The sequence below is a fragment of the Trichomonas vaginalis genome, chromosome V (assembly GCF_026262505.1).
Source record: "Trichomonas vaginalis G3 chromosome V, whole genome shotgun sequence".
NCBI classification, from domain to species: Eukaryota; Parabasalia; order Trichomonadida; family Trichomonadidae; genus Trichomonas; species Trichomonas vaginalis.
The window spans coordinates 33711584-33736619 of NC_067207.1; the positions used below are offsets into that span (position 1 = coordinate 33711584).

The following is a 25036-nucleotide window of genomic DNA, read 5'->3' on the forward strand; positions in this document are numbered from 1 at the left end:
GTCTGAGAGGAGTTTGAGGATAATCTGAGGAGAGTTTGAGGAGGAGTTTGAGGATAATCTGAGGAGGAGTTTGAGGAGGAGTTTGAGGATAATCTGAGGAGGAGTTGAGGAGGAGTTTGAGATAATTTGAGGAGTCTGAGGAGTAGTTTGAGGAGTCTGAGGATAATCTGAGGAGGAGTCTGAGGATAATCTGAGGAGGTGTTTGAGGATAATCTGAGGAGGAGTTTGAGGATAATCTGAGGAGTCTGAGGATTAGACCGAGGAGTAGTTTGAGGAGTTTGAGGATAATCTGAGGAGGAGTCTGAGGATAATCTGAGGAGGAGTCTGAGGATAATCTGAGGAGGAGTTTGAGGATAATCTGAGGAGGTGTTTGAGGATAATCTGAGGAGTAGTTTGAGGATAATCTGAGGAGGAGTCTGAGGATTAGACCGAGGAGTAGTTTGAGGAGTTTGAGGATAATCTGAGGAGGAGTCTGAGGATAATCTGAGGAGGAGTCTGAGGATAATCTGAGGAGGAGTCTGAGGATAATTGAGGGGAGTCTGAGGATAATCTGAGGAGGAGTCTGAGGATAATTTGAGGAGGAGTCTGAGGATAATCTGAGGAGGAGTCTGAGGATAATTTGAGGAGTTTGAGGATAATCTGAGGAGGAGTCTGAGGATAATCTGAGGAGGAGTCTGAGGATAATCTGAGGAGGAGTCTGAGGATAATCTGAGGAGGAGTTTGAGGATAATCTGAGGAGGTGTTTGAGGATAATCTGAGGAGGAGTTGAGGATAATCTGAGGAGGAGTCTGAGGATTAGACGAGGAGTAGTTTGAGGAGTTTGAGGATAATCTGAGGAGGAGTCTGAGGATAATCTGAGGAGGATCTGAGGATAATCTGAGGAGGAGTCTGAGGATAATTTGAGGAGGAGTCTGAGGATAATCTGAGGAGGAGTCTGAGGATAATTTGAGGAGGAGTCTGAGGATAATCTGAGGAGGAGTCTGAGGATAATTTGAGGAGTTTGAGGATAATCTGAGGAGGAGTCTGAGGATAATCTGAGGAGGAGTCTGAGGATAATCTGAGGAGGAGTCTGAGGATAATCTGAGGAGGAGTTTGAGGATAATCTGAGGAGGAGTCTGAGGATAATCTGAGGAGGAGTCTGAGGATAATCTGAGGAGGAGTCTGAGGATAATCTGAGGAGGAGTTTGAGGATAATCTGAGGAGGAGTCTGAGGATAATCTGAGGAGGAGTTTGAGGATAATCTGAGGAGGAGTTTGAGGATAATCTGAGGAGGAGTCTGAGGATAATCTGAGGAGGAGTCTGAGGATAATCTGAGGAGGAGTCTGAGGAGGAGTTTGAGGATAATTTGAGGAGGAGTCTGAGGAGTAGTTTGAGGAGTCTGAGGATAATCTGAGGAGGAGTTTGAGGATAATCTGAGGAGGAGTCTGAGGATTAGACCGAGGAGTAGTTTGAGGAGTTTGAGGATAATCTGAGGAGGAGTCTGAGGATAATCTGAGGAGGAGTTTGAGAATAATCTGAGGAGGAGTCTGAGGATAATCTGAGGAGGAGTGAGGATAATTTGAGGAGGAGTCTGAGGATAATCTGAGGAGGAGTCTGAGGATAATTTGAGGAGTTTGAGATAATCTGAGGAGGTCTGAGGATAATCTGAGGAGGAGTCTGAGGATAATCTGGAGGAGTCTGAGGATAATCTGAGGAGGAGTCTGAGGATAATCTGAGGAGGAGTCTGAGGATAATCTGAGGAGGAGTTTGAGGATAATCTGAGGAGAGTCTGAGGATTAGACCGAGGAGTAGTTTTGAGGAGTTTGAGGATAATCTGAGGAGTCTGAGGATAATCTGAGGAGGAGTCTGAGGATAATCTGAGGAGGAGTCTGAGGATAATCTGAGGAGGAGTCTGAGGATAATTTGAGGAGGAGTCTGAGGATTAGACCGAGTAGTAGTTTGAGGAGTTTGAGGATAATCTGAGGAGGAGTCTGAGGATAATCTGAGGAGGAGTTTGAGGATAATCTGAGGAGGAGTCTGAGGATAATTTGAGGAGGAGTCTGAGGAGTAGTTTGAGGAGTTTGAGGATAATCTGAGGAGGAGTCTGAGGATAATCTGAGGAGTAGTTTGAGGATAATCTGAGGAGGAGTCTGAGGATTAGACCGAGGAGTAGTTTGAGGAGTTTGAGGATAATCTGAGGAGGTGTTTGAGGATAATCTGAGGAGGAGTTTGAGGATAATCTGAGGAGGAGTCTGAGGATTAGACCGAGGAGTAGTTTGAGGAGTTTGAGGATAATCTGAGGAGGAGTCTGAGGATAATCTGAGGAGGAGTCTGAGGATTTGACCGAGGAGTAGTTTGAGGAGTTTGAGGATAATCTGAGGAGTTTGAGGATAATCTGAGGAGGAGTTTGAGGATAATCTGAGGAGGAGTTTGAGGATAATCTGAGAGGAGTCTGAGGATTTGACCGAGGAGTAGTTTGAGGAGTTTGAGGATAATCTGAGGAGGAGTTTGAGGATAATCTGAGGAGGAGTTTGAGGATAATCTGAGGAGGAGTCTGAGGATAATCTGAGGAGGTGTTTGAGATAATCTGAGGAGGAGTCTGAGGATAATCTGAGGAGGAGTCTGAGGATTAGACCGAGAGTAGTTTTGAGGAGTTTGAGGATAATCTGAGGAGGAGTCTGAGGATAATCTGAGGAGGAGTCTGAGGATAATCTGAGGAGGAGTTTGAGGATAATCTGAGGAGGTGTTTGAGGATAATCTGAGGAGGAGTCTGAGGATAATCTGAGGAGGAGTCTGAGGAGTAGTTTGAGGAGTTTGAGGATAATCTGAGGAGGAGTCTGAGGATTAGACCGAGGAGTAGTTTGAGGAGTTTTGAGGATAATCTGAGGAGGAGTCTGAGGATAATCTGAGGAGGAGTCTGAGGATAATCTGAGGAGGAGTCTGAGGATAATCTGAGGAGGAGTCTGAGGATAATCTGAGGAGGAGTCTGAGGATTAGACCGAGGAGTAGTTTGAGGAGTTTGAGGATAATCTGAGGAGGAGTCTGAGGATAATCTGAGGAGGAGTTTGAGGATAATCTGAGGAGGAGTCTGAGGATAATCTGAGGAGGAGTCTGAGGATAATCTGAGGAGGAGTTTGAGGATAATCTGAGGAGTGTTGAGGATAATCTGAGGAGGAGTCTGAGGATAATCTGAGGAGGAGTCTGAGATTAGACCGAGGAGTAGTTTGAGGAGTTTGAGGATAATCTGAGGAGGAGTCTGAGATAATCTGAGGAGGAGTCTGAGGATAATCTGAGGAGGAGTCTGAGGATAATCTGAGGAGGAGTCTGAGGATAATCTGAGGAGGAGTCGAGGATACTGAAGGAGTAGACAGAGTAGTTTGAGGAGTTTGAGGATAATCTGAGGAGGAGTCTGAGGATAATCTGAGGAGGAGTTTGAGGATAATCTGAGGAGGAGTCTGAGGATAATTTGAGAGGAGTCTGAGGAGTAGTTTGAGGAGTTTGAGGATAATCTGAGAGGAGTCTGAGATAATCTGAGGAGTAGTTTGAGGAAATCTGAGGAGGAGTCTGAGGATTAGACCGAGGAGTAGTTTGAGGAGTTTGAGGATAATCTGAGGAGGTGTTTGAGGATAATCTGAGGAGGAGTTTGAGGATAATCTGAGGAGGAGTCTGAGGATTTGAGAGGTAGTTTGAGGAGTTTGAGGATAATCTGAGGAGGAGTCTGAGGATAATCTGAGGAGGAGTCTGAGGATTTGACCGAGGAGTAGTTTGAGGAGTTTGAGGATAATCTGAGGAGTTTGAGGATAATCTGAGGAGGAGTCTGAGGATTAGACCGAGTAGTAGTTTGAGGAGTTTGAGGATAATCTGAGGAGGAGTTTGAGGATAATCTGAGGAGGAGTTTGAGGATAATCTGAGGAGGAGTCTGAGGATTTGACCGAGGAGTAGTTTGAGAGTTTGAGGATAATCTGAGAGGAGTCTGAGGATAATCTGAGGAGGAGTTTGAGGATAATCTGAGGAGGAGCTGAGGATAATCTGAGGAGGTGTTGAGGATAATCTGAGGAGGAGTTGAGGATAATCTGAGGAGGAGTCTGAGGATTTGACCCGAGGAGTAGTTTGAGGAGTTGAGATAATCTGAGGAGGAGTCTGAGGAATAATCTGAGGAGGAGTCTGAGGATAATCTGAGAGGAGTTTGAGGATAATCTGAGGAGGAGTCTGAGGATAATCTGAGGAGGAGTCTGAGGATAATCTGAGGAGGAGTCTGAGGATAATCTGAGGAGGAGTCTGAGGATAATCTGAGGAGGATTTGAGGATAATCTGAGGAGGAGTCTGAGGATTAGACGAGTAGTAGTTTGAGGAGTTTGAGGATAATCTGAGGAGGAGTCTGAGGATAATCTGAGGAGGAGTTTGAGGATAATCTGAGGAGGGTCTGAGGATAATCTGAGGAGGAGTTGAGGATAATCTGAGGAGGAGTTTGAGGATAATCTGAGGAGGTGTTTGAGTAATCTGAGGAGGAGTTTGAGGATAATCTGAGGAGGAGTCTGAGGATTAACCAGAGAGTAATTGAGGATTTGAGGTAATGAGGAGGTGTTGAGGATAATCTGAGGAGGAGTTTGAGGATAATCTGAGGAGGAGTCTGAGGATTAGACCGAGGAGTAGTTTAGGAGTTTGAGATAATCTGAGGAGGATCTGAGGATAATCTGAGGAGGAGTCTGAGATTTGACCGAGGAGTAGTTTGAGGAGTTTGAGGATAATCTGAGGAGTTTGAGGATAATCTGAGGAGGAGTCTGAGGATTAGACCGAGGAGTAGTTTGAGGATAATCTGAGGAGGAGTTTGAGGATAATCTGAGGAGGAGTCTGAGGATTAGACTGAGGAGTTTGAGGAGTAGTCTGAGGATAATCTGAGGAGTTTGAGGATAATCTGAGCATAATCTGAGGAGGAGTCTGAGGAGTATACTGAGGAGTTTGGGATAATCTAGAGGAGTCTGCGATAATCTGAGGAGTAGTTTCAGGAAGTAGTCTGAGGACTAGTCCAGGACTAGTCTGATGAGGAGGACTCTAAGGAGTAGTCTGAAGAGTAGTCTCAGGAGGAAGATCTGAGGAGGAGTCTTATGAGGAAGATCTGAGGAGTAGTCTGATGAGGAGGGGTCTAAGGAGTAGTCTGAGGATGATGAGTAATCTGATAAGGAGTAGTCTGAGGATGATCTGAGGAGAACCTGATGACTAGTCTAGGAGTGGTCTAATAAAAATGTAAAATATTTTCAAAGAAAAATTCTATGAATTTTATATTTTAATTCTTAGCATTATACTGAATAAAATAAACATAAATATCAAAATTTGAAATTGAACACGCCAAAAAATTGATAATCCACATTCAATATTTTGTAAGTGGCGTACTTTTGAATACTCGCCATACGCCTTGGAGTTCTCAATTTTGAATTCGCCTTTATTTGGGCGACCTCAGAAAAATACGCCATTAAGAAATTTTGTATGAGATTTTAAATTTGAACACGCTCTACCTTAAGGAATTAAATTTATTAAGATATATTTATATATAATAAAGATTACTTAAAAAAGTATTTCATCGCTTATGTAAGTTTCAAAAAAATCACGAAAATAAAAAAATCAAGATTAAAATTTTATTTTTAATTTTTGAATTTCTCAAATGGCGAAATTTTTGGGCGAACAAAAAAATGTACGCCCGGTCAAATGGCGTGTTTAACGCATCCCTAAAAATGGACGATAACGATTATTTTTAAAAGTACCCAAAAATTGAATACCCACTATCGTTGCAGCAGACTCTTAATATTTTGTTGATAAACCTGATTGATTCGATTAACATGAATGACATAGATTCCTTATTAATTAGATAGAAACAAATTTAGGAGGATTTCAATTAGTGATAATATATAATCCTTGATGGTGCAACTACACCCAATTGACTTTAACTCATATTTTTGAAAGCTGATTTGAAACATCGCTATAAGCTTTTGATCACTATATCAATATAATATAATTAATTGGCAGAAACAATTAAAAACTCAGATACTATACATATAAAAACTTATATTTTAATTCGCATCACATAAAAGAGAACAATTTTCATGATACTCATGATATATTTATTGAATTAAAAATAAGTAAATATAAATTCATTCTAAAATAAACAATATCTTTTATCGTACAATCATCAATGATTTTGATACGAAAATACCCATTTCCATTGTTTCCTCTATTCATTCTACTGTCAGGAAGAGCAAATAATTCATTTCCAGAAAGAACCTTTGTTGAGTAAAACTTCAATTTCTGGTGGATTTTACATCCTTCATGACCGGAAATATAGGAACTTCCTCCGGATCCTCCAGTGTTGGAAAAGTTACCCATAGCATGTGATACAGTACCACCAAAGTATCCTCCTCCAGCACCTGCACCTCCTTCACCTCCTCCATTTCCAGTGATAATTGCATCTCGACCATTTTCGCCTCGGCCTTTCAAAAATCCATACGTTTGGTTTGCAGCCAAAGAAGTATAATTTTCACCCATTCCATTTCCAGCTTGCAAACAACCACCAAAACCACCTGCTCCCCATGCATAACCACCTCCACCAGCTCCCGATACTAATATTCGAGAATCCATATCTGAATAATTTAGAAAAACAGAGGTAGCACCGCCACCACTTGGACCATAAACATATTCATATTTGAAGCTAACACCTCCATTTCCACCGCCCCCACAACCACCTAATATAGTGGAATTTGTTCTGATTTCATCCAAACCTCGACCTCCAACTAAAACATAAAAAGTGGTTTGAGAGAAAAGGTGCATGCGTCCAGAGGTATAGCCACCGGGAGCTCCTTGAGTGCCTCCACCTCGAGCTCCCCAAGATTCAAAAAAATAATATCCTTCTGGAAGGTGTATTTCATATGGGGTACAATCACCTTTGTAAGGAAATTCTAATGTTTTGGTTTTTATCTTTGTATTAGAGGATTTTTAGGTCCTCAAAATCGAAAACCTGACACAGCCTTAAAAAACAACATCAAAGGAAATTATGTAATTGTTTATTAAATTTTATGTTTAAATTGATATAAACACAACAAAGAAAGATATTGGAATACTAGGCGAGTAAATCGAGTTCTGCCTGCATGAGAATCGAGAACAATAGAATTGTGATTTAACATCAAGTCCTGATTTCTTAAGAATCTGAATGAATGATGATGTTGAGTTCTGAATGATGATTCCACATGTCAGGAGAGGACAGTTTGTGAATGCGCCTACACCAATTGACTTGATCGAAGATGGAAGTGTGATCTGTCTAAGGTTGATACATCCTCGGAAAGCATTCTCACCAATGGATTTGATGTGGCCATCTGGAATAGTAATAACCTGAACATTCGCACAACCTGAGAATGCACCGCTCTCAATGTGTTCGACACCTTCCAGAAGACTGAAGTATAATCTTGGTGATGCAGGAGGATACACATACATGTGTGATTTATCATGACTGTAGATTGCACTACTCTCGCTTACAAAATTTGGTGAATCGAAAGAACTTACATCACTGAATTTGTAACACCCTTCAAAAACACCAACATCAATTCGTTCGAGATTACTTGTTGATCGAATAACAATTGACTTAAGATTAGAACAATCTTTGAAACATTGTATACCTAATATTGTAACGCTATCTGGAATATCAATACTTGTGATTCCTGTTTTGCTTAAACATTCTGCCCCAAGTGATACACAATTTGATGGAATTGTGAATGTTGTCAAATATGTACAATCTTTGAATATTGAAGCAGGAAGGGATGAAAAAGATATTTGATTTTGATCAAATGCTACCCTATCAATAGCAGATCCTGAGAAACAGCTTGTTCCAACAGTTGTTATTGTTCTTGGAATCTGTATTGATTTGAGTTTTGTTAAACCTCCAAAACAATTTGTTCCCAAAGAAATTGTACCTTTGTTCAAAAACAGAATTTGATCAATCATAATGCAGTTGGCAAACGCAGTGTCTCCGATTTCTAAATCTGAATCGGAATTAAATGTAATTTGAGTCAACTTGGTATTTAAAAAGGCATTAATGTCTATCTTTAAAAGTGATGAGGGAAAAGAAATTGATATTGGAAGAGGACAATTTTTAAATGCATTATTTGAAATTATTTGTAATTTTGATCCAAATTCAAACATCCTTAATTTTTTGCAATCTGCAAAGGCAGATCCTTCTACTTTCTCAAACTGGGAATCACCATCAAAAGTCACAGTTTCTAAATTTGTATTTCCAAAGAATGCATTTAGTTTAATTAATTTGACTTTCGATGGAATTACAATATTTGGTATTGTGCTCATTGATTGAATCAAAGATGTATTATCTTTAGATATAACAAGTAATTGTCGATCAATATTAATTTCAGATTTCTCAGAGACATTGAGTACAAGATTGCTGTTTGAAGGAAAACATCCGCCACCTAGTTTATCAACTGATTCAGGTACACAAATATATGTGAGCAAGTTACAACTTGCAAAAGCAGACGCCTCGATTGATGTCACATTATTTGGAATAATAACAGATTGAAGATTTGTTCCAGCAAAACAAGCATATGGAATTACGGTTACATTTGGTGGAATTTGAATACTAGTGATCTTAGAATTACTAAATGCATATCTTTGTATTTCTGTAATTGACGTTGGAATGATAATTTCAGTGCACTTACAATTTATGAAACACCCTTCATTGATTTTTGTAACTGTTGGTAATATCGTGTATGAATCGCCAATATAAGATGCACAATAAACAATAGTTGTCTTGTCTTTGGTGTATATAGCTTTATCATCACTCCAAAAATACTCATTCAATGTATCAACATAGATACTTGACATAGTTCCAACACTACTAAAAGCAACTCCGCTTATTTTTCTTACATTTTGAGGAACAGTAAAAGTTAACAATTTTGTAACAAAAAATGCATTGAAAGTTATCTCTGTAAGCAGTGATCCTTGAGAAAAAGTAATACTCTTGAGAGTGTAAATATAACATATTCCTAATTTGTCGATCGTAGTAACTGATGATGGTATGTTTATTGTTGATATATTTGTATATGAAAATGAATATTGTGAAATATTTTGTAACCCCTCCGGTAAAATGAATGTTGTTATGGAAGAGCAATTATAAAATGCATAGCATCCAATAGATGATAACTTTGTGCATGGTGACAAATCAACCGTTGTTAATTTTAGACAAAAGTAAAAAGAATAATTTCCAATTCTAGTTAGTTTAGGATTGTCATGAAACGAAAATTGCTCAAGTGTGTTTCTAACTGGCTTGAAACAATAGCTGTCTTGAGTGCCTTCTGCAATTTTTTCACAATTTGAAGATATAATTAAATGTGGTTTAGTTAAGCCAACAATGAGAAGAGTTTTTCCACCGTTTATGTATGACGAATCTAAAATATCAGTCAAATTCTAGTTATCTCTGTTTTCTAATTTGATAAATTTAGCCATATATTTTTCACATGTGTTCTTTATCATATTTGATTTATGACTTATCACAGTATATTGATAAAGATTCTAATATTTTTAACACATGATGTAATGAAATGATGTCAAAAATAAGATTTAGATTATTTTATAATAAGGTTAAAACTGATAAATCTGGATTCAAAATTTTAATGTCAAGAAAATAACAACTACCTTTAAAACTAAAGAATGACATATACAAATATTGATAACGAATCTGTTATTCTTCATGACAATAACGTTAGAATCAATGGATACGATGTAATTTTTTATGATAATTCACATTGGCTCAAAATATTTCATCATAACTCAAGATATGGATATTTTACGGATGATAATGCAAATTATTCGACAAATAAGAATTTATTCTCCATATTAAGCAAAATTGATGATAAGTTTAGAATTTCGAATGGAACAGCGAATGTATATTCATTAATGCTTGAACTTCCACAAATTCCACAACATATTCGATGGCACCAATATAGTTATTTTACTGATACAAGTAATACGTCAATTGGTTATGAACAGCTGTCAGATACAAATGGGACTTGGCTTGGATTCGGAGGAATTCATGTATTGACATCAAAATACAGTTATACTTCACTTTATGTTGGCCAAAATAATGGATATAATTGGGACTTTCCAATTGGTTGTAAAGTGAATTCATATCATGGATATATTCCTTGTTATCCAATTGCAGTCCAATTCATGGATTTATGGATTGAACTTAAAGATTTAACCACAATGAATTTGCTTGATCCAATTCTTTCAATTTGCACAGAAAAAATTAAATATCAACATTATATTCCATATTCTTATTTATTTGTTTTTGTATTATTATATGAATAAATACCTTTATTTTATTAGACAAGTATACTTCAAATATTCACAAATATTTGACACCCAAAAAATTACAATTTCACAAACACGAATTCGTTTTACTAAATATATGCATTATATTATATGTAAATTTACTTTTAGCAAGGTTATATGTTAAATATGAATATATAATTCCTTCCAAATTTCTTTCAATTGAAACATTTAATAGGAGGAAAACCTTAAACACTAAATAAGGTTATATTGAGAGCTTTTTTTAACTTTATTTTCATTCTAGAGTTGAGTCCAATTTTTTTCTAATTAAAAATCTTCATACTGCATAGATTGTAACTATCTACAAATTAAATGATTCATTAATAACTTTAGGGAAATATTAATTAAGTTATGGATGGATTTGATGCCATTTTCTCTAATGATCCTTATAAACTTCATAATGTTGTTAAACTAAATGGCTATGATTTAATAGAATACAATGGATCAAAGTGGCTTAAAATATTACATCAAAACTCAAGAGTTTGTTATTTTAATGATGCAAACGCCAATTATTCAATAGACAAAAATTGTTTTTCTATATTAAGTCAAATTGATGATAAGTTTAGAATTTCGAATGGAACAGCGAATGTATATTCATTAATGATTGAACTTCCACAGATTCCAATACATATTCGATGGCACCAATATAGTTATTTTACTGATACAAGTAATACGTCAATTGGTTATCTACCTTTACTAGACACCAATGGAAGTTGGCCAGGATTTGGAGGGATTCACACACTTAAATCAGTTCATAGCTGGAAAGTATTATATGTTTGCCAAAATAATGGAGTTAATTGGCATTATCCTATTGGTTGCAAATTTGATGAATACAAAACTTATATACCTTTCATGAAAAATGCAGTGTAGTTTGTTGATTTATGGATTGAAGTAAAAGATTTATCCATAATAAATTACCTTAAAATTATTAACTATTTTTGTTCTCAGAAAATTAGTTATCAACTACATTTATCTTATTCGTTATTGTTTGTTTTTATATTGATATCAACTTAATAAATGCAACATTTACTTATAACCGTATTTAAAAAATATTTTCGTTTGGAAAAGTGACAAAATTATCATTTTCATCAGTCACAATCCAATATTCGCTATTTGTACACAAAAAGCCAACTATAAGCAGCAATTTTTATTTTCAATATTTTTTATTTCTTTATTAACTTTGGAATAAATAGAGGCTATTCGACTCTTAAGGGAATGAATACGAATAAGCTATTTGTACACATATTCTTAGATTCGTATAAGGAGCTTAAGTTATGAATTCTATGTTCTAAATCCATTCTGAAAAATAATATATAATTTGGATATCTTAAAAAGAGGATGTTTTATTGTCGTCTGGAAAAGTGATAAAATTATCATTGTCGTCTCGAAAAGTGACAAAATAATTATTGTCGTCTAAAAAGGAGATTTTACAAACATGTTTTGGTACCTAAATAAAGGAAGAACATCAATTCCATCTATGTATATAGTGTGCAAACACGCATGCTAATTCTATTATTCGATAAGTCACATTGTTGTTTAAAACCGCCAGACGACATTAATAATACCCCTCTCAAAAATATGATTATTCTTAAATTTTTAAGCAAGATAATATCCACATAGGTATAAAATTGTATTTTCCCAAACCATTGATACTTTATCGTAAAAACGTATTCATCCAATAATTAAGTTTCAATTAAATAATAAATGTAATATCTATATCCGAATGAGTAATGAAATATATCCCTTATTAAAATTTTTTTTCCCTCTAAGTCGAATAGCTTCTGAATAAATATATGAACACATTGTGCATATAATTATACTAGATTTCGGAAAACCCAAGTATTTGAGGATCAGTTCATGATAAATCAAATAAAATAAATATAAATGAAATTGAGTTTATTTTATTATATACATTTTGTAAAATAGAACATTCATTGACAATATTTATACGAAAGTAACCATGTCCATCATTACCTTTGGACAATATATATTTTAATTTAAAACGATTTTATTTATGATCAAATTTTATATATTTTTTTGGATCAAATCCATTTTAATAGAATTTATATACTATTCATCTATTAGTAAACACTACCGTATGTTATTTTTTAAGCTATCTTATTTTTTGAACTTTTATTCAAATCTTTGGTCGCAAGAAGAATTGCATGATAAATAAAAACATTTAATCAAAGTCAATTTTATTTTTCATATTCAAATGGATTGAGTGTTAACATTTAACATTTTTTGCTAATTGTCGTCAAAAATTAGGCGTAAAGCAAAAATTGATATTTCATATGGTTTTATGATAGATAAGCATTATATTCCCACTCATTATATTCGTAAATTTTGAGGTTTATCCTTCGCTTTTAAGATCATTGAATTTGATTTTTATATAAAATAGTTATATATTAGAAAATAATATGAGTTTATGTGATATTATTTTTCAGAAGATTTCATTCTATATGCCTATGAAAAGTACTCTCAAAACTAACTTTTTCCTAATTATAATTAAATCTAGAATATTGTATTATGCTTAGTATTATTTCATTTTTCTCATTCAATTTAGAATTTACAAATGTCAAAAAATTGAGAGCTGTCACTTTTGATGAATTTCTGTTTATTACACTAATGTTTTCCACAAATATTCTTTTCTTAAATGCAAATTTTATCCTAAATTTAATAAGTGAATATAATAAATGGCCGTTGAGAATGCTAGTTTTGTAAATTGTAAGACCTAGATGTCGTCAAATAGATCGCTGTTCCAATAAGAATTAATTCTGCAATGACTATGGATTCCTTATTAAGATTTTTGACAATTGCCGTTTACTGAACCATAAAAATGAAAGTTCAAAAATTTGGAGAAATATAATTGAAAGACCTTCATTCCATGAATAAGATTTTTGGAGAAAAAATATTGTATGATTTCTCCGAAAAAGGAAAAAATTGAGAAGAAGAAATAAGGTATTCAAAATTATTCAAGTAATTAGATTGTGTTTAAAAATAGTTAACATGCATTTTTATCTTCGAACAAAATTAAATTGAGAACTGTCTCAAATCGAAATCTCAAATTGAGAATTGTAGAGGGTTCAAATATTTATCGATCAACATTTATTTTGGAAATAATATGTTAGATGAAAACCGTGTATGTGCAATTATTCATTATCTAGTCTTTTATTAATATCGGTTGGTTCAAAATTTGAGAAGAACAATCTAATCGGAAAACTTTTTTGAATCTTGATGGATACAAGTTTATCAATATATTTTTATCTTATTAACAATAATTCAAATAAAACGATGAAACGCTAGTCTTCACAAAAATTGAATTGGCTCCATATTTGAAAGCGATGCCGATATTTCTCACTTCATTTTATATTAGTTATGGATATAGAGGATAGCAAAGTTACTATTCGTTCCACCTGCGACGCCCGCTGCGCTCGCAAAGGCCTTGTCCACTCAAAGTTTGGAAAGATTCTTGGTTTTGAACCAAAGCCATCACCAACAGAAGATGATATTGTCAAAGAGGCATCACGCTGCATCTTCTGCTACAACCCACCATGCAATACCTGCTGCCCAGCTAACGTTGACGTTAGAGAATACGTTCATGCTGCTGCTGTCAAGAACTGGTACTACGCTGGCAAGGTTGTTCTTAACCAAAACCCAATGCCACTCTCAACAGGTGCTCTTTGCGCTGTTGAAGAAACATGCGCTGGTGGCTGCAACTTAAATGGCTCACTCGAAGGACCAATCAAAACATCTACAATTCAACGTTTCGCACTCCGAAAGTTCCGTGATCTCAAGATTAAGCCAATCTGCCCACCATCCAACGGTAAGAAGGTCGCCATCGTCGGTGCTGGCCCAGCTGGTATCTCATGCGGTGTCTTCCTCCGCCGTCTCGGCTTTGATGTTACAATCTTCGAAGCTGACAACTTCGCTGGTGGTCTTCTTATGTCAGAACTCATCCCAACACGTCTTCCAACAGAAGATGTCGAGTGGGAAGTCCAAATGGCCAAGGATACAGGCGTCGAGTTCCAGCTCGGCAAGCGCTTAGGCAAGGACTTCACAGTTGAAGACCTCAAGAAGCAAGGTTACCAGGCAGTTTTCCTCGCTTTCGGCCGTCCAGAAGAAATCGTTCCAGACTTCCCATGCGAAGGCGCTATTACATCCAAGGACTTCCTCCGCCAAATCTGCGGCGTCCTCAAGCTCAAGAACGGTGAGAAGCTCCCAGACTTCACAGGCAAGAAGGTCTGCGTCCTCGGTGCTGGTGATACAGCTATGGACTGCGCTTCCGCTGCCTCCCGCCTCGGTGGTAACGTCACAGTTGCCTTCCGTAAAGACTTCAAGGGCATGCGCGCTCACCCAGCCGAATTACACGAGCTCTTGAACAAGGCGTCGAATTCCTTTCCCTTGTTCAGCCAACAGCCATCGATAACGGCACAGTTACATTCCGTCTTCAGGAGAACAACAACGGCCAGTACCGCGGCTTAGACGAATTCATCACACGCAAGTTCGATACAGTTATCCTTGCTTTCGGTGCAAGAATTGGCAAGCACGCCAACCTCATCCCAGGCAAGATCAACGTCCAGAAGGTCGATGGCCAAGACATGCTCTTCGTCGTCGTGGTGACCTCGCTCAGTCACTCACAGTTGTCGAAGCTGTCAACGATGCCAGAACAGCTGCCCGCATGATCGCTGACTACCTCGGCGAGAAGCGCGAGATCCCATGCTTCGAGACAGAAGTCGACCATGTTTCTCTCGAAACAGAGTTCTGCGGCATGAAGTTCAAGAACCCATCTGGTATCTCATCCGCTCCAGTCTCTGGCACATACGAGTGCATCCGCAACTGCTTCAAGGCTGGTATGGGTTGGGCTGTCACAAAGACAATCCTTCCAACAAAGGATGTCATCCGTGAGAACGACTTCAGAATTGTCAAGGCTGATGAGAACCCAGGCCCATCTGGCTCATTCTGCAACATCTGCATGATGACAGAGCACACAGAGGAGTACTGGCTCGACACAATCAAGAAGCTCAAGGCTGAGTTCCCAGACCGCGTTCTCGTCGCTTCCATCGCTACATCAGATTCCAAGGAAAGATGGCAGAACCTTGTCAAGAATGTCATCGCTGCTGGTGCTGATGCCCTCGAACTCAACCTTTCCTGCCCTAACGAAGTTCACGGAGAAGGTGGCTGCAAGGGTGGCTTCGACACAGAGAACAAGATCGGTATGGCTCTCGGCACACACCCAATCTCTGTCAAGCGTATTTCCCAGTACGTCAAGGAGGCAACAACAGTTCCGTTCTTCGTCAAGCTCACACCAAACATCACAGACCCAATCGACATTGCTCAGGCAGCTCTCGAAGGTGGCGCTGATGGTGTTGCTATGATCAACACAGTCTCCGGCATTGCCAAGTTCTGGCCAGATGGCACACCACTCCCACAGGTTGGCAAGGAGAAATACGTCCTTTCTGGTGGTCTTTCCGGTGACCAGGTTCGCCCAATCGCCCTCCGCCAGATCTCTCGTGTCCACAACAAGTTCCCAGAGATGCCAATCCTCGGTATCGGTGGTATTGGCTCTGGCTACACAGCTCTCCAGCACCTCTACGCCGGTTCATCTGTCTTCCAGATGTGCTCTGCCATCCAGAGATACTCATACGATATCGTCCGCGAAGTCAACGCCGGCCTCCAGTTCTATCTTTACTCATGGAGCCGCCCAGATCTCCGCGCCAAGCTTTCACACTACACAGAGATGAAGACACTCCCAATCCAGGTTCCAATCCCAGAGGATACAAAGCAGGACCGCAAGATCCCAACACTTGCCGAACTCCGCGGCTTAGGTGCCAAGCGTGTTGTCCAACGTGAGTCCTTCGATATCAACTGGACACTTCACGCTGAAATTGATGATGCAACATGCTTACAATGCGGTAAGTGCGCTCTCTCCTGCCGCGATAACTCTGTCGAGGCTATCCACCTTGTTGACGGCAAGTGGAAGGTCAACCACGATGAGTGCATTGGCTGCGCACTTTGCCACTCTGTCTGCCCAGTCCAGGCTATGCATATGGTAGAGTCTGAAAAGAGAAAGAACTGGCACCACCGTTCCGATTAAGTTAATATTCTCACTGAGGAATAAAAATTAGATAAATAGTATCATTAATTAAATTGAGATGCTACTATTGATATACTTTAAAATAATTCTGATAATGAATTTGAAATAATATCTTATTTGTTGCAATATATCAATCTTCCTGTTTCAATTATCATTCTTGTTGATTAAAATGAGAATGTGAGTTATTTGGGAGATGATTCTAAGAAAAAATTTTGAAAATGAAAAAATCGAAAAGGATTGACATTTTGTATACAATATAATTGATATTGACGTTGAGGAAAAGAATATATCAGTTCATTCGCTCTGAAATTGAGTTTCAATTTGGAAAATATATTCTGAATTAGCTAATTGAAGGAAATAAGTGATTGAAATTAATAGATAGCATACAAACAACCTTTATTATGAATCAGTTTTGTAGATTCAAGAAGTAATTTAGGAATTTTTGAGATAATTCTTGAGGAACTCCAGAAAACGGATCAACAGCTGGTATTTCATATTTTTCACGGTCTCCTGCAACACCAATTCCAGCCAAAGTGTAGATAGTATGGAAAGGATCAGCTTGTGAAGGTGGATGATCGCAAAAACCTCCGAAAAGGAACTGGCATGCGCATAAACAGTATTGTGTCAAGGAGTTTTTATCCCAGAACTCAGGGATTTTGAAATGATCGCAAATAATTCTCATTGTTGCTCCAATCCAAAATGTGTAGCATGTATCAACGAGTTTGTTTGTCCTTCCGTTGAATCCACCTGCAAATTCGCTTTGTCTTGAAGATAAGTAGCGTATACAAGAACTTAAGTTGATATCTTCTAATCTGTTTAGTATTGCAAGGCATGCAATGCCACAGTAAATGTATCCTCCATGAGACTCGCAATGTGGTACTGGAGAGAACCCTCCATCGTAGTTTTGGCATGAAAGAACGAAATCTGCTGTTTTTTCGGATATTTTGTCATCAAGAATGTTTAAATACTTCGAAATTACAATTGCAACTTCCGTAGATCGGATATCGCTTTCTCCATCTATTGAAACGAGAAAAGAGCCATCTGGCTGCTTAAGAGAAATCAATAAATCGTAAATTTTCTTTCTATCGATAAGTTTATATGCTTCTTCAGTTCCAATTGCCATAATTCCTATTATTACTCCGTATAATGAAATCGTATTTGTAAAATCTTGTTTATATCCTGAGAATCCTCCATCTTCAAGGATTCTGTCTTTGAGGAAGTTAGTATATTTGGCTTTAAATTCATCGAATTTTTCACCTTGCGGATATTCTAAAATTTGTAAGGCTGAAATAGTATAAAAAGGGAACCAAATGCTTTGTTGTTCTTTCTTTGTTCCGCCTGGAATTATGCCCTCGATCATACGAGTGATTAATGTATAATGTCTTTTTTTCAAAAGTAATTCCTTTCCAATTAGAACCTTTTTGATGTCGGTGTCTTAATACCCTCATCATCAAATCTGACTTCAAAAAGTTTGAAATCCTCAGACATTTTGCAAGAATAAAAATGAAGAATCATGCTTCAAGAATAAGGAATAATAGTCTCAAACAAAGCTATTTTTATATATGTGAATCACTGAAATTGATTTTTTCATAGATAAATTAGTCCAGAAAATTAATTTCAATATAAATGGACTAAATATAATTTCCATTGATATGTTAAACGAATTAACCCATTTTTCTGGTCAAAAAATGAACTTAAATTTTCCAAAAAAATTTCAAAAATCAAAATTTAAAATGAATTTGTAGAATTTTTCATTAAAATTATAAAAATACGAAAATTTTGGAATTTTGAAGTTGTCTTAAATTACACAAAAATCATATTTTCAACTTAATTTTCTTCATTTGATGCTTAATTTCATATTTTCAAATTTATTTAAATCCAAAAACTTAAAATCTGTGAATTTCCTTCCATGATTCACACTTTTCTACGTAATTCCATGTAATGAATAGTTAATCACTACTTTTTGAAAAAAAATGTTGGATCTTACTCACTACTGAACCCCTTGACTACGGAAAGTAAGGATTTTATGACATATACCCAATCACTCGAACTCTACCAAATGCCATTCGTGGCTATCACTTTTGAATGGACTGAAGATAAAACTGATGTTTTTGACAGGCTTAAATATTTTTAATAATTATGATATTTTCAAGAACCTTGATGTTTATTAACCGATGATCGCTCTCAAAATCTTCTGAACCTGGATAAAATTGAACGATAGAAAATTTTAGAGAAAAATGGATTCCGACATACCAGAATTTAAAGTAGTAACAGTTGGCGATTCTGGTGTCGGCAAGACCTCTCTTGTTAAAAGATTCTCAGACGGTGTCTTTACTGAAGGCGCCGCCACTACAATTGGAGCAGCCTATGTAAAAGTGGATGTTGTGATTGCCAACTCGCCTATCTGCCTCAATATATGGGATACAGCTGGGCAAGAAAGATTTCAATCACTCATTCCACTTTATCTTCGAAGTGCACAGGCTTGCATCATCGTTGTAGACATTTCTCAAAAAGACGCAGTATCAAATCTTAATGTTTTGTTTGAAAACTTTAAAGATATTTTGCCACAAGACATCTGCTTAGTTTTAGCAGGCAATAAAAAAGATCTCGTTCCAGATTACGATCCTACACCATTACTTGGATGGGCTGATAAAAATAAGATGTCATGTATATTCACTTCCGCGAAATCAGGAGAAAATGTTGATTTATTATTCCAAGAAGTTGGAAGTCTTGTTAAAAATAGCCATGCAGGCCTTAGGGAAGATTCAAATTACTACTCTCTTGCTAGTTCTGAGCATTCGAATTCAAGTTCCTGCTGTTAATTTAATTTGCAGTTTAAATATAGAAAATATTTGTTTGTTATGGATTAAAATGTCAACTTCATACACCCACATTACAGATTATATAGTAAAATTTGATCATTTTTATGCCTTGAGAAAATTTTGATAAAATTCCCTTTTTTGTATTCAAAACCATCACCTCATAGTGGAAGATGGATGTGATGAACCTTACCGAATAAAATATATCTGAGAACAGTGTCTTCCTTCATTTTTGGAAAGCGAAGTGAGTAGTTGTCACTTTTTAGTATTATATGTCTAAAAAAGTAAGTTATAAAGAACCAGTTCCATTCAGAATTGACCAAAGCGAAGATACATACATGCGTGTAAAGTATTCGCATATTCCTCAGTCAATGCAAGGCGAAGGAACTGTTTCTCGAAAATTTGTAAGAGATTCTGAGAAACCTGATGTTGGATATATTTATCATACACTTAAGAATGGCGAAGAGGCTACATTTCAAGGCAATTTAACTGATTATAAGAATAATTCAGCGTCAAAAAATCAAGAATGTGTCCTTTTATTTAGAGATGACGAAGTAATTTGCGTTCCTGTTACGTCTACACTATTAAATCTCAGAAAAACGAATGATTAATCGAAAATTTTCAATTGTTTTATTATTACAATAATTATTTAAACTTTTAAATATGAAATTGCATGAAGCATCAGAAAGATGATAATTTTGATCGTTTGTTATTCTTTAAAAGAAATTTACAAAATATCTTTATAAATTAAAGGATTCAAACCTTCTCAGATCAATCATGCGTAAACACTCCGATGTTTAATGTAAATACTTACGTTACCTTACTTTCTTTCAGTTAAATAAAAATTGATTTTGTTTTTTTTTTCATTGAAAATCATACTATAACCAATGATTTTAAATGCGATCATAAGTCATATGGAAGGTTTTAATGTTGCATGCTAAGATCAGTCATAATGTAAACCTCTCAATTTTATTGTCGTGGGAAGTATCTCAATTCCTTCAAAAAAATTGAAAAACTATTTAATTTTAAAAATATAATACTTTTAATTAGTTAATTAATTGGAGATATTTTAAAAAATCACTTTTGATAATACTTTTGAGAACTTTAATTAAAAAAATATATTCAAAAATATCCAGGATATCAAGAGGGAATTGTTCCTTATGAGGTATATAGTTATGATGTATACCTCATAAGGAACAATTCCCTCCTTAAAACGAGAAAACTTGTTCGAAATTGTTTATCATTTCGAACAAGTTTTCTCGTTTTTAATAAGAAACTAAAGGCTATGAGGCACTGATTATATATTAGTGCCTCACAGCCTTTAGTTTCTAATAGATAGCTGGGAAACTTTCTCCAAATGATAAGTTATTCAGAGAAAGTTTCCCAGCTATCAAGAGGGAATTGTTCCTTATGAGGTATATAGTTATGATGTATACCTCATAAGGAACAATTCCCTCCTTAAAATCGTAGACATTTTTATACTTATTAATCAACCATTCAAAATCATATTCCTCTGAAAAGTTATTTTATTAAAAATTTAGAATTTTAATAAATATAGAGTTTGAATTTCATACAATACCTATATATTTTCAATAATGGAATTTGAAAACCATTCTCAAAAGTTCTCAGAAAACCTTTTTTTCATTAATTTTAAGAAATCTGAGTATTAATGTTGCATGCTAAGTTCGGTCAAAATGTAAACCTCTCAATTTTATCGTCGGGGGAAGTAACTCAATTCCTTCAAAATTATTCTTTAAATATTGAATTTAAAGTTATTTAATTTGGATTATAAATAAATAGGCTAATACAATATTTAAAAATGAGAAAAAATAACTTTTCAAAGAACTTTTCATAATCTCAAAGAAAATTTTTTATTCAATAATTATATAAATTAATTAACATTCATAATGAAATTGGATTTTTTTATAAAAAATTGGTCCTACTTAACTTTTTGAGAGAATTTGGCTTTCTCGTAAACGAAAAAGGGGATTTGACGGAGTTAAATCCCCGCTCACAAAAAGTGGACTTTACATGTCAAATTTTATATGCATGTAATGTCCACTTTTATGAGTTTTAGGAAGGAATTGGAAGCCATGAGTTACTGACATTGCATCAGTATCTCATAGCCTCCAATTCCTTCAAAAAATGGGAGAAACTTTGTCCGAATAGTTTAACATTCGGACAAAGTTTCTCCCATTTTAAGAAGGAATTGGAGGGTAAGAGATATACCATATGAATGTATATCTCTTACCTCCAATTCCTCCTAGAAAGTGTCCAAACTTTGGGTTAATTGCAAAGTATTAACCCAAAGTTTGGACACTTTCAAGTGGAGATGGAAGGCTTTGGGGTATATATTAATACAATATACCTCAAAGCCTTCCATCTCCACTACAAATGTGAGAAACTTTGTCCGAATAGTTTAACATTCGGACAAAGTTTCTCCCATCTTTCAATGTAATTGCTACCTGTGAGGTACTGACTTGAAGTCAGTGCTTCACAGGTAGCAATATCCAAAAATTTAAAAACATTTTATCAGTTCGTTAGAGAACTAGAGCCTCCTAGGTACTGAACCAGAATCAGTGCCTAGGGGACTCTAGTGATCTATATAAATCTGAGAAACTTTGAGGAAATTGTTCGACATTTCCTCAAAGTTTCTCAGCAATTTAGCGAGGAATGTTCGTTATCGTGTAGATTTATAATATATACATGATAACAAACATTCCCCGCTAAAAGATGTAAAATCTTATAAGAAATAATTGCAAAAGAATAACAAATTGCAACAAATTTTATATGAAACTGAACCTTATGAGGTAGTGATTCAAGATCACCGCCTCATAAGATTCAGTTTCAATCTCAAGTATCTCAAAAGTAAGGCTCTATTTTTTGCCATGTAAAGTGTCACTTTTCTGTTCAAATGATAAGTTATTCAGAGAAAGTTTCCCAGCTATCAAGAGGGAATTGTTCCTTATGAGGTATATATTCATACTGTATACCTCATAAGGAACAATTCCCTCCTTAAAACGAAAACTTGTTCGAATTGTTTATCATTTCGAACAAGTTTTCTCGTTTTTAATAAGAAACTAAAGGCTATGAGGCACTGATTATATATTAGTGCCTCACAGCCTTTAGTTTCTAATAGATAGCTGGGAAACTTTCTCCAAATGATAAGTTATTCAGAGAAAGTTTCCCAGCTATCAAGAGGGAATTGTTCCTTATGAGGTATATAGTTATAATGTATACCTCATAAGGAACAATTCCCTCATTAAAATCGTAGATATTTTTTACTTATTACTCATGCTTTCAAAATCACAATCCTCTGAAAAGTTATTTTTTATTAAGAATTTAGAATTTTGATAAATACCTTTTTTCAATTTGATATAATACTTATATATTTTCAAAAAGACATTTTGAAAAGATATCTCAAAAGTTCTCTGAAAACCTATTTTTGATTAATTTTGAGAAATATCCGTATTAAATTAATCAATAAATTCATTCAACACTACTTTAATTTTTAAATTCAAAAAATTATATGTGCTTCTTAAAATGTCTCACAAAAATTTTATTATAAAATTATATACAATATTAAAAATCCCACAACATTTTTTACTTTACATAATCGTACTTCCTCGACGATTAATTTCCCCTCAATTTCTATCGTTGACCGAACTTAGCATGCAACATTAATAAATTCGATTATGAAAAAAATACCAAATTTATTCTTAGGTTTAGAGAAAAATTTCTTTCATATATCAAAATTTTAAATAATAAACAAACAAAATAATAAAACAATTCAGTTAAAAACTGCAGCGCATTGAGAAGATGATCTTCCCTGCTTGTATTGAGGGGGAACTTCAAGCACCAATTTCCTCTTACCCATGAGGTCGAAACGAACAGCCTGGCGCATATGCAAGAGGTTTCATCTACGTTCGAAAATTATTGAAAGTTTTTCTTTATATTGGTCCAAGTATGGGATTTTATAATAGTGTTCCTCCAAATGCAACAATTACTTCAGGATATGGTGCTGGAGGATCTACTGATATTCGTTTAGTTGATGGCCTGTTTTATGATTTTGAATCTCTGAAAAGTCGTATTATTGTTTCTGCTTCAGGAGGTTCATGGGAATACTATTATTCCACACCAGCATATGCAGGAGGTTTATTTTCTATTAATACATCTACATACTATTGTCACACTGAAGCTTCTGGCAGTATCGCTTTTACATTTAATGGTGCCAATCAAACATCACCTGGTTCCCAAGGATATAACGGACCATATTATAAGGATATGTGTTTTCCAGGAACATTTGGAATTGCGGGATATATTGCTAATAAGTCTCAAAATTGGGGAGGTACAGGTGGTAATGGATATTATGCAGGATGTTCTACGTGGAGAGGTGGTGGATCTACAGGAGGTTCATCATTCATTTCTGGACATCCAGGTTGTGATGCGATATCTAATGAATCATCATCTTTTGAAAATATAATTCACACTGGCCAACCAATTCATTATAGCAATTTATCATTCTTTAATACATTAATGATTGGTGGGCAAGGTAAGATTCCACTTCCATGGATTCACAAACAAATCAGATCCAATATAGATCGCAATGAAGATCTTGATAATGATAAATATTACGAGACTGGCCATCAAGGACACGGCTTTATAAGAATAACACTCTTTGATGAAGCTATCTTTCTCACATGTAAAGCTCAATATCCATTTTCTCAAGGTCATATTATTTCCCTTCTAATTTTTATTTTAATTTACTCTAAATAAATATGTTTTAATCCTTAATATAAAAAATTTAAGATCAATATTTTTTTCCCCTTCAAAATCATCCTATGTTTAATGAGTCTAAGCATTAAAGAAAGCATCACATTAGTTATTCTCTTATTCATTTGATGATTTTAAAATTTATTAAGATTATAGTAAAAAATGGTTATATTTGGAGGGGGGCACAAACTTGCCCAGTGAGGTGAAGTGAAAAGTGATAAGTTTACATGTCAGAAATGTAAAGTGCCAGATTTGAAACAAAAAATGGATTAATTTATTATTATATGATAGAGAGATTTGGTAAGTTACTATCAAATTTGTAAGTAAGGGAAAAAAAAAGTAAGAAAGAAAAAAAATTTTTTTAAAAATAAAAAGCCACTCGCTTTGCTCGCGGTTGACAAAAAGAACAGATTCGAAAAAAGATTGTACGAAATTACGAAACTAAGCCACTCGCTTCGCTCGCGGCTTAAGAAAAGAACAGATTCGAAAAAAGATTGTACGAAATTACGAAACTAAGCCACTCGCTTCGCTTGCGGCTTAAGAAAAGAACAGATTCGAAAAAAGATTGTACGAAATTACGAAACTAAGCCACTCGCTTCGCTTGCGGCTTAAGAAAAGAACAGATTCGAAAAAAGATTGTACGAAATTACGAAACTAAGCCACTCGCTTCGCTTGCGGCTTAAGAAAAGAACAGATTCGAAAAAAGATTGTACGAAATTACGAAACTAAGCCGCAAGCGAAGCGAGCGGCTTAAGAAAAGAACAGATTCGAAAAAAGATTGTACGAAATTACGAAACTAAGCCACTCGCTTCGCTCGCGGCTTAAGAAAAGAACAGATTCGAAAAAAGATTGTACGAAATTACGAAACTAAGCCACTCGCTTCGCTTGCGGCTTAAGAAAAGAACAGATTCGAAAAAAGATTGTACGAAATTACGAAACTAAGCCGCAAGCGAAGCGAGCGGCTTAAGAAAAGAACAGATTCGAAAAA

At 35.7% G+C, this 25036-nt stretch overlaps 7 protein-coding genes and 1 pseudogene across 8 annotated transcripts, besides 4 other annotated features; 4 read left to right on the forward strand and 4 right to left on the reverse strand.

The window, feature by feature from the left end:
* Positions 1-3342: 3342 nt before the first annotated feature.
* Positions 3343-4479, reverse strand: TVAGG3_0451550 (uncharacterized protein; the record flags this gene model as incomplete). The annotated part of the gene is made up of 1 exon (XM_051234643.1): positions 3345-4479. A coding segment is annotated over one exon (1135 nt), but the record flags the coding sequence as incomplete, so codon positions are not given.
* A 1598-nt stretch (positions 4480-6077) lies between these two features.
* TVAGG3_0451560 (glycine-rich protein family) lies at positions 6078-6767 on the reverse strand (the record flags this gene model as incomplete). The annotated part of the gene is made up of 1 exon (XM_001302756.1): positions 6085-6609. One exon carries the CDS (start codon positions 6607-6609, stop codon positions 6085-6087), a length of 525 nt encoding a protein of 174 aa, XP_001302757.1.
* A 280-nt stretch (positions 6768-7047) lies between these two features.
* Positions 7048-8853, reverse strand: TVAGG3_0451570 (regulation of response to stimulus; the record flags this gene model as incomplete). The annotated part of the gene is made up of 1 exon (XM_001302757.1): positions 7048-8853. The coding sequence occupies one exon, from the start codon at positions 8851-8853 to the stop codon at positions 7048-7050; it is 1806 nt and encodes a 601-aa protein (XP_001302758.1).
* Positions 8854-12945: 4092 nt separating this feature from the next.
* Positions 12946-12982: a mobile genetic element.
* A 755-nt stretch (positions 12983-13737) lies between these two features.
* On the forward strand, positions 13738-16456 carry TVAGG3_0451590 (annotated as a pseudogene). Its single transcript has one exon. A coding segment is annotated over exon 1 (2719 nt).
* Positions 16457-16862: 406 nt separating this feature from the next.
* On the reverse strand, positions 16863-17816 carry TVAGG3_0451600 (protein farnesylation; the record flags this gene model as incomplete). The annotated part of the gene is made up of 1 exon (XM_001302760.2): positions 16863-17816. The coding sequence occupies one exon, from the start codon at positions 17814-17816 to the stop codon at positions 16863-16865; it is 954 nt and encodes a 317-aa protein (XP_001302761.2).
* An 861-nt stretch (positions 17817-18677) lies between these two features.
* TVAGG3_0451610 (GTPase protein) lies at positions 18678-19373 on the forward strand (the record flags this gene model as incomplete). Its single annotated transcript, XM_001302761.2, has 1 exon — positions 18694-19278. The coding sequence occupies one exon, from the start codon at positions 18694-18696 to the stop codon at positions 19276-19278; it is 585 nt and encodes a 194-aa protein (XP_001302762.2).
* Positions 19374-19547: 174 nt separating this feature from the next.
* Positions 19548-20106, forward strand: TVAGG3_0451620 (RNA polymerase II transcription elongation factor family; the record flags this gene model as incomplete). Its single annotated transcript, XM_001302762.2, has 1 exon — positions 19548-19886. One exon carries the CDS (start codon positions 19548-19550, stop codon positions 19884-19886), a length of 339 nt encoding a protein of 112 aa, XP_001302763.2.
* Positions 20107-21243: 1137 nt separating this feature from the next.
* Positions 21244-22185: a mobile genetic element.
* Positions 22186-22207: 22 nt separating this feature from the next.
* Positions 22208-22294: a mobile genetic element.
* Positions 22295-23241: 947 nt separating this feature from the next.
* On the forward strand, positions 23242-24100 carry TVAGG3_0451650 (glycine-rich protein family; the record flags this gene model as incomplete). Its single annotated transcript, XM_001295863.2, has 1 exon — positions 23242-24051. The coding sequence occupies one exon, from the start codon at positions 23242-23244 to the stop codon at positions 24049-24051; it is 810 nt and encodes a 269-aa protein (XP_001295864.1).
* A 123-nt stretch (positions 24101-24223) lies between these two features.
* Positions 24224-25036: part of a mobile genetic element that runs on past the window's edge.